At 35.0% G+C, this 10,000-nt stretch overlaps 1 protein-coding gene across 2 annotated transcripts in view; it reads left to right on the forward strand.

Moving 5' to 3' along the window:
- Positions 1-10,000, forward strand: part of LOC113810562 (trypsin) — a 37,995-nt gene that overhangs the window by 18,216 nt on the left and 9,779 nt on the right. For both annotated transcript variants that reach the window (XM_070118886.1, XM_070118887.1), the window contains exons 5-8: positions 2,155-2,267; positions 3,829-3,944; positions 5,741-5,767; positions 6,308-6,473. In XM_070118886.1, the coding sequence (XP_069974987.1) occupies positions 2,155-2,267; positions 3,829-3,944; positions 5,741-5,767; positions 6,308-6,473 (422 nt within the window). The remainder of the gene's footprint in view (positions 1-2,154; positions 2,268-3,828; positions 3,945-5,740; positions 5,768-6,307; positions 6,474-10,000) is intronic.

The following is a 10,000-nucleotide window of genomic DNA, read 5'->3' on the forward strand; positions in this document are numbered from 1 at the left end:
ATGTTGGGTTTTGTTTGTGTTGGGTTTTGTTTATGTTGGGTTTTGTTTGTGATGGGTTTTTTGTTTATGTTGGGTTTCTTTGTGTTGGGTTTTGTTTATGTTGGGTTTTGTTTATGTTGGGTTTTGTTTATGTTGGGTTTTGTTTGTGTTGGGTTTTGTTTATGTTGGGTTTTGTTTGTGTTGGGTTTTGTTTGTGTTGGGTTTTGTTGGTTGTTGTGTTTTTGTTTATGGGTTTTGTTTATGTTGGGTTTTGTTTGTGTTGGGTTTTGTTTGTGTTGGGTTTTGTTTGTGTTGGGTTTTTGTTTGTGTTGGGTTTTGTTTGTGTTGGGTTTTGTTTGTGTTGGGTTTTGTTTGTGTTGGGTTTTTGTTTATGTTGGGTTTTGTTTGTGTTGGGTTTTGTTTGTGTTGGGTTTTGTTTGTGTTGGGTTTTGTTTGTGTTGGGTTTTGTTTGTGTTGGGTTTTGTTTATGTTGGGTTTTGTTTGGTGTTGGGTTTTGTTTGTGATGTGTTTTGTTTATGTTGGATTTTGTTTATGTTGAGTTTTATATATGTTGGGTTTTGTTTAGGTTTGGTTTTGTTTATGTTGGGTTTTGTTTGTGTTGGGTTTTGTTTGTGATGGGTTCTGTTTGTGTTGGGTTTTGTTTATGTTGGGTTTTGTTTATGTTGGGTTTTGTTTATGTTGGGTTTTGTTTGTGTTTGGTTTTGTTGTGTTAGGGGGTTTTGTTTGTGTTGGGTTTTGTTTGTGTTGGGTTTTGTTTGTGTTGGGTTTTGTTTGTGTTGGGTTTTGTTTGTGTTGGGTTTTGTTTATGTTGGGTTTTGTTTGTGTTGGGTTTTGTTTGTGTTGGGTTTTGTTTGTGTTGGGTTTTGTTTGTGTTGGGTTTTGTTTGTGTTGGGTTTTGTTTATGTTGGGTTTTGTTTGTGTTGGGTTTTGTTTATGTTGGGTTTTGTTTGTGTTGGGTTTTGTTTTTGTTGGGTTTTGTTTGTGTTGGGTTTTGTTTGTTTGTGTTGGGTTTTGTTTATGTTGGGTTTTGTTTGTTTTGGGTTTTGTTTATGTTGGGTTTTGTTGATTTTTGTTTTTCATTGTTGTTTTTTATTGTTGTTGTTTTTATTTATTTTTTTTTTTAGTTTTTTTTCATATATGTTTTTTTTTTATTTATGATTTTTTATTTATTTTTTATTTATGTTGTTTTTTATTGATGTTTTTTATTTATGTTTTTTATTTATGATTTTTTATTAATGTTGTTTTTATTCGTTTTTTTATTTATGTTGTTTTTATTTATGTTTTTTTATTTATGTTGTTTTTATTGATGTTTTTTATACGTTTTTTTATTAATGTTTTTTGTTCATGCTTTTTATTCATGTTTTTTATTCATGTTGTTTTTGTAATAATGTTGTTTTTTAGTGTTTTTATTAATATTGTTTCTTTTATTGATGCTTTATTGATGTTTTTTTATTAACGCTGTTTTATTTGGTGTTTTTCTTTTAATTGAACTATGCGTTTTTATGTACATATCATGTTATTGGTATGTGTTTCCTGGGTGCTTTCTGTGACTATTTTTTCCGAAAATCATCGCCTGATATTGTGAATACAAAATTTGAATAGTGTAATATTATCATAGTCTCTCCGTTAGTTTGTTTGTTTAAGCCTGCCTATCTTTATGTCTGTGTCTGCTTCTCATTCTCTCTCTCTCTCTCCATCTATCTATCTATCTATCTATCTATCTTCTCTCTCTCTCTCTCTCTTTTCTCTCTCTCTCTCCCTCTTTTCTCTCTCTCTCTCTCTCTCTCTCCCTATCTATCTATGTATCTATCTATCTTCTCTCTCTCTCTCCCTCCCTCCCTCCCTTTCTCTCTCTCTCTCTCTCTCTCTCTCTCTCTCTCTCTCTCTCTCTCTCTCTCTCTCTCTCTCTCTTCCTCTTACCTCTCTCTCTATCTCTCCCTCTACCTCTCTCTCTCCCTCTCCCTCTCCCTCTCCCTCTCCCTCTCCCTCTCTCTCTCCCTCTCCCTCTCCCTCTCCCTCTCCCTTACCCTCCCTCTCCCTCTCCCTCTCTATTTCCCACTCCCCTTCTACACCCCAACCAACACCTTCCAAAATAAAAAAAAATAAACCACCCACGCATCCGAACACCTCAAACCGCATCCATTTCCCCCCCAGGGACCAGAAGGGAGTAAAGTCGAAGCCGCGTGTTCGGACGTGTCCATCCCGAAAACGCGGAGATGCAACACCGCAGCGCTCATGGTCTCCACGCCGAGGTCGAACACGGCCAGGTGAGGGGGGGGGGCGACCGGTCTTGGGGAGGGATGGAGTATGGGAGGGAGGGGGGGGGAGGGGAATGGGAATTGGGGTGGGGGTGGGGGAGAGAATGAGAGAGAGAGCAGGGATGGAGATGGGAATGGGAATGGGGGGTGGGGGGAGAGGGAGGGAGAGGGAGAGAAGGAGGGAGGGAGGGAGGGAGAGGGAGGGAGGGAGGAGAGAGGGAGGGAGGGGGAGAGAGGGAGGGAGGGGGAGAGAGGGAGGGAGGGGGAGAGGGAGGGAGGGGGAGAGAGGGAGGGAGGGAGAGGGAGGAGAGAGAGAGAGAGAGAGAGAGAGAGAGAGAGAGAGAGAGAGAGAGAGAGAGAGAGAGAGAGAGAGAGAGAGAGAGAGAGAGAGAGAGAGAGAGAGAGAGAGAGAGAGAGAGAGAGAGAGAGACAGAGAGAGAGAGAGAGAGAGAGAGAGAGAGAGAGAGAGAGAGAGGGCGGGGAGAGAGATAGATAGATAGAGAGAGAGAGAGAGAGAGAGAGAGAGAGAGAGAGAGAGAGAGAGAGAGAGAGAGAGAGAGAGAGAGAGAGAGGGCGGGAGAGAGATAGAGAGAGAGAGAGAGAGAGGGAGGGAGGGAGAGAGAGAGAGAGAGGGCGGGAGAGGGAGGGAGAGAGATAGAGAGAGAGAGAAGGAAGGGATAGGAATTCGAAAATGATCCTAAATAACTGTAATCACGGAAGTAATTATAATGATGATGATGATGACGATGATGATACCAACGACATGCTGAAAATAAGAATAGTAATTATAACACCAGTGATATTGACAATAATACCACTGATAACATTAACGATGATAACAACACAAATATAACATTATTCTCACCGTCTCCCTCACTATCCTCATCACCATCTTCTTAACTTCCCTCCTCACCATCAACACCATCCTCTTCTTCACCCTCATCCCTCACCATCTCACTATCACACTCAGGATCGATCTAAGTGCCCCTGTCCTCACCCTCTTCCTCACAATCCTCACTATTCTCACTCTCCTCCTCGATACCTCATATTCCCCATCTCTCTCCTCCTCCTCTTCTCTCCTCCATCCTCATCTGTGGCCATCTTCCTCTTCGTCAGTCCTCGTCATTCTCATTCTCATCTTCCTCATCCTCTTCAACATCCTCACTCATCCTCCTCAATGCCCCATCCTCCTTACTCATCCTCATCCTCATTCATCCTCCTCACTGCCCCATCATCCCTACTCATCCTCATCCTCCTCAATGCCCCATCCTCCTTCCTCATCCTTCTCATCCTCACTCACCCTCCTCAGTGCCCCGTCCTCACTCACCATCCTCTCCCTCACTTCTCCTCCTTCTCCTCATCCTCACTCACTCACCATCCTCCTTACTCACCATCCTCCTCCTCCTCACTCATCCTCACTCACCATCCTCACTGCCTCCTCCTCCTCACTCTTCCTCACTCACCATCCTCCTCACTCCTCCTCATCCTCACTCACCCTCACTCCTCCTCTCTCATCCTCCTCCTCACTCCTCCTCCTCCTCCTCCTCACTCTTCCTCCTCCCTCACCCAGGATGTGCGGTCGGAGGTCCTTCCTGAAGATCAAGAAGAACAGCGCCAGCCTCACCATCTCGAGCGCCCCGAGGAGGAAGTCCAAGAATGTCTTCTCCTGTGACGTCTTCCTGAGGAGTAAGTATGGGGGGTGGGAGGGGGGAGAAGGAGGATGGAGGGGGGGTGGAAGGAGGGATGGAGGGGGAGGGGAGGATGGGTGAGTGGAGGGAAGGGAAGGAGGGAATGGGTGGGAGGGAGAGGGGAGGGAGGGAGGGAGGGTGGGGAGGGGAAGGGGTGGGAGGAGGGAGGGAGGGAAGGAGGGAGAGGGTGGGATAGAGGGAGAGAAGAGGGAAGGAGGGAGAGGGAGAGGAACGTGAGATTAGGGTGGAAGGTGAGATTAGGGAGGAAGGGGGAGGTGAGGGAGGAGGGAGAGGGTAGGATAGAGGGGAGGAGAGGGGGTAGAAAGAGTAGAGGGAAGGGAAGGAGGGAGAAGGAGGGAGGAGGGAAAGAGAAAGAAAAACAGATAGATAGAGAGAGACAGAGATGGAGAGATAGATCAATAGAGAGAGAGATAGATAGAAAGAGAGAGAGAGACAGAGAGAGAGAGAGACAGAGACAAACAGACAGTCAGACAAACAGAGAGAGAGAGAAAAACAGATAGATAGAGAGATAAAGATGGAGAGATAGACGTATAGATCGAGATAGATAGATAGATAGATAGATAGAGATAGATAGATAGAGAGATAGAGAGATAGATAGATAGATAGATAGATAGATAGAGAGAGAGAGAGAGAGAGAGAGAGAGAGAGAGAGAGAGAGAGAGAGAGAGAGAGAGAGAGAGAGAGAGACAGACAGACAGACAGACAGACAGACAGACAGACACAGACAGAGACAGAGACAGACAGACAGACAGACAGACAGACAGACAGACAGAGACAGAGAGAGAGAGAAAACTCAGTTAATCATCTATTTATTCCCAACACCTCGATTCCTCCAACGACAGACAGACAAGAAAACGACAAAAATTCGAAAGTAAAGACAATATGCAACACAAAACCGAACTCGACGAAAATGTCAAAATTTACGAACGTTAAAGGGAGTGAAAGTGAGATAGAGAGAGGGATGATAAAGGAGAGAAACGTGAGGGAAAGAGAGAAAGGTTTAAAAAGTAAGTGATAGTATGATTATATCTTTTTTTTTTTTAAGATTATTTAATTCTAGCTCAGGAATCGTCTCTTTTTTCAAAACTCAAATGAAAATAAGATTATCACAGAATAATAATAATAACAAAAGTAATTAATTTGATAAAAGCAGTTGTTATTGTTGTTATTATTGTAGCCTCAGTAGTGTATTTGATAATGATATTCACAACAATTACAGTAATAATGATGATATTAAGAATAAAAAGAGTAACACTAAACACACTAAACTAGACATGCAATCAAGTAAAGAAGCAAAAGAAAGAGAAAAGAAAAGAAAAGAAAAGAAAAGAAAAGGAGAGGAAATTAAATGAAATAAAATAAAATAAAAATTAAGATAAAAAAGAAAAGAAAATAGAAAAAAAAGAAAGAAAGTAAAGATATATATAGACTACAAACGACAGAAACAATGATAGTATTAAGAGCAAAAACAATAATAACACTAAACACAGTGGTTAGACATATAATCAAATAATAACAATAAAAAAGAAAAGAATGAAAAAGAGAAAAAAAATATATATATATAGACTACAAACAACAGAAACAATAATAGTAGTAAGAGTAAAAAAAAAAAAAAAAAAAAAAAAAAAAAAAAAAAAAAAAAAAAAAAACAGTGGTTAGACATATAATCAAATAAATAAGAGGAAAGAAAGAAAAAAAAAAAAAATGCTACACTGCAAACAACAGCTACAATCATATCAAAATTCTACAATATCTGTTTCCCTTCCCTTTCAGTGCCAAAGAACGCGCGGTACGACTGCCGTGAGTAGAAACTTTCTTGTTGTTTTCCCTTCGTTGAAATTGCTCAGCGGTAACATCTGTTGCTCCTTTCTGTTGGCTCGAGTGGGCGGGGTTGTCGACTTTCATTTTTGGGACTTTGGGGGTGGGGGGTGGGTGTGGGGGGTGGGGGTGGGGGTTATATACACACGCACATACACAGAGAGACAGACATAGACACACGCATACACGCGCACACACGCACGGAGACACACACAGACACAGACACACGTACGTAAACACGCATACGTACACACACACACGCATACGCACACAAACAGACACAAACAGACACACACGCAAAAACCCATACGCACACACACACACACACACACTCCCACCCCCCCACATACACCCACACCAACCCCCCAACCCCCACCCACCCCTACCCACCCACAAACACCCACACCACCCACCCACACCACCCACCCACATCCACCCCCACCCACCCACACCCACACCACCCTCACACACCTACACACCCACCCACCCATAAATCAATCTCTCCACGCCCCTTCTCCCCAGAATGTGGCATCGAGTACCCCGCCCGTATCATCGGAGGCACCACATCGGCCGTGAACCAGTACCCTTGGATGGCCAATCTCCGGTACAGCAACATGAAGAAAGTAATATGCGGTGCGGTCGTTGTATCCGATACACACGTCCTTACAGCGGCGCACTGTATGAGTGGGTAGGTGCTGTGGTCTTGGGAGGGGGGGGGGGGGTCTTGGGGGTGGGGGGTGGAAGCGGTGGTGGATGGTGGTGGGTGGTGGTGATGATGGTGATAATGATGAAAATTATAATAACAATAATGATAAGGGATCGGGGGTGGAAGCGGTGGTGGATGGTGGTGATAATGATAATTATGATGAATATGATAATAACAATAATGATAATAATAGTAATAATGATTTTAATAATGGTAATGGTGTTAATGATGATGATAACAATTATATTATTGTCACTATCCTTATCACTATTATCATTATTATTATTATTATTATCATTATTATTATCATTATCTCTACTACCATTGTCATTTTTATTTCATTATTATCATCGTTATTGTTAATATTATTATCAGTTTTATCATTATCATTATTATTGTCATCATCTTTATCATTATCACTATTATTATCATCATTTTTATCATTATCACTATTATTAGTATTATCATTATTATTATCAGTGTTATCATTATTTCTATCACAGTCATCATCATTATTATCGTTATCATTATAACCATTATCATCATCTTAATCATTACAACCATTATCATCATCATCATCTTAATCATTACAACCATTATCATCATCATCATCTTAATCATTACAACCATTATCTTCGTCTTAATCATCATAACCATTATCATCATCATCATCATACCCATTACAACCATTATCTTCATCCTAATCATCATAACCATTATCATCATCATCATAACCATAACCATTATCATCATATTAATCATCATAACCATAACCATTATCATCATCATCATCATAACCCTCTTTATCTATATCCTCATCAACTTTATATCTTTATTATTTTTAAAAACTATGATCCGCCAGCCTTTATCTATATCCTCATCTTTATCTATATCCTCATCAACTTTATATTTTTAAACTATGATCCGCCAGCCTTATCATGAAACGAATAACCATAACCATTATCATCATCATAACCCTCTTTATCTATATCCTCATCAACTTTATATCTTTATTATTATGATCCGCCAGCCTTATCATTTATTATTTATTATATCTTATATAATTATATTTATTATATCCGCCAGCCTTATCATTTATTATTTATTATATCTTATATAATTATATTTATTATATCCTTATATTTATTATATCCGCCAGCCTTATCATTTTTTTATTCATTATATCTTATATAATTATATTTATCATATCCTTATATTTATTATATCCGCCAGCCTTATCATTTATTATTCATTATATCTTATATAATTATATTTATCATATCCTTATATTTATTATATCCGCCAGCCTTATCATTTATTATTTATTTTATCTTATATAATTACATTTATTATATCCTTATATTTATTATATCCGCCAGCCTTATCATTTATTATTTATTTTATCTTATATAATTATATTTATTATATCCTTATATTTATTATATCCGCCAGCCTTATCATTTATTATTTATTATATCTTATATAATTATATTTATTATATCTTATATAATTATATTTATTATATCTTATATAATTATATCTATTATATCCTTATATTTATTATATCCGCCAGCCTTATCATTTATTATTTATTATATCTTATATGATTATATTTATTATATCCGCCAGCCTTATCATTGATTATTTATTATATGTTATATAATTATATTAATCATATCCTTATATTTATTATATCCGCCAGCCTTATCATTCATTATTTATTATATCTTATATAATTATATTTATCATATCCTTATATTTATTATATCTGCCAGCCTTATCATTTATTATTTATTTTATCTTATATAATTATATTTATTATATCCTTATATTTATTATATCCGCCAGCCTTATCATTTATTATTTTTTTTTATCTTATATAATTATATTTATTATATCCTTATATTTATTATATCCGCCAGCCTTATCATTTATTATTTATTATATCTTATATAATTATATTTATTATATCTTATATAATTATATTTATTATATCTTATATAATTATATCTATTATATCCTTATATTTATTATATCCGCCAGCCTTATCATTTATTATTTATTATATCTTATATGATTATATTTATTATATCCGCCAGCCTTATCATTCATTATTTATTATATCTTATATAATTATATTTATCATATCCTTATATTTATTATATCCGCCAGCCTTATCATTCATTATTTATTATATCTTATATAATTATATTTAATCATATCCTTATATTTATTATATCTGCCAGCCTTATCATTTATTATTTATTTTATCTTATATAATTATATTTATTATATCTATTATATTTATTATATCCGCCAGCCTTATCATTTATTATTTATTTTATCTTATATAATTATATTTATTATATCCTTATATTTATTATATCCGCCAGCCTTATCATTTATTATTTATTATATCTTATATAATTATATTTATTATATCTTATATAATTATATTTATTATATCTTATATAATTATATCTATTATATCCTTATATTTATTATATCCGCCAGCCTTATCATTTATTATTTATTATATCTTATATGATTATATTTATTATATCCGCCAGCCTTATCATTCATTATTTATTATATCTTATATAATTATATTTATCATATCCTTATATTTATTATATCCGCCAGCCTTATCATTCATTATTTATTATATCTTATATAATTATATTTATCATATCCTTATATTTATTATATCTGCCAGCCTTATCATTTATTATTTATTTTATCTTATATAATTATATTTATTATATCCTTATATTTATTATATCCGCCAGCCTTATCATTTATTATTTATTTTATCTTATATAATTATATTTATTATATCCTTATATTTATTATATCCGCCAGCCTTATCATTTATTATTTATTATATCTTATATAATTATATTTATTATATCTTATATAATTATATTTATTATATCTTATATAATTATATCTATTATATCCTTATATTTATTATATCCGCCAGCCTTATCATTTATTATTTATTATATCTTATATGATTATATTTATTATATCCGCCAGCCTTATCATTCATTATTTATTATATCTTATATAATTATATTTATCATATCCTTATATTTATTATATCCGCCAGCCTTATCATTCATTATTTATTATATCTTATATAATTATATTTATCATATCCTTATATTTATTATATCTGCCAGCCTTATCATTTATTATTTATTTTATCTTATATAATTATATTTATTATATCCTTATATTTATTATATCCGCCAGCCTTATCATTTATTATTTATTATATCTTATATAATTATATTTATTATATCTTATATAATTATATTTATTATATCTTATATAATTATATCTATTATATCCTTATATTTATTATATCCGCCAGCCTTATCATTTATTATTTATTATATCTTATATGATTATATTTATTATATCCGCCAGCCTTATCATTCATTATTTATTATATCTTATATAATTATATTTATCATATCCTTATATTTATTATATCCGCCAGC

This window comes from Penaeus vannamei, chromosome 43 (genome assembly GCF_042767895.1).
Source record: "Penaeus vannamei isolate JL-2024 chromosome 43, ASM4276789v1, whole genome shotgun sequence".
NCBI lineage: Eukaryota > Metazoa > Arthropoda > Malacostraca > Decapoda > Penaeidae > Penaeus > Penaeus vannamei.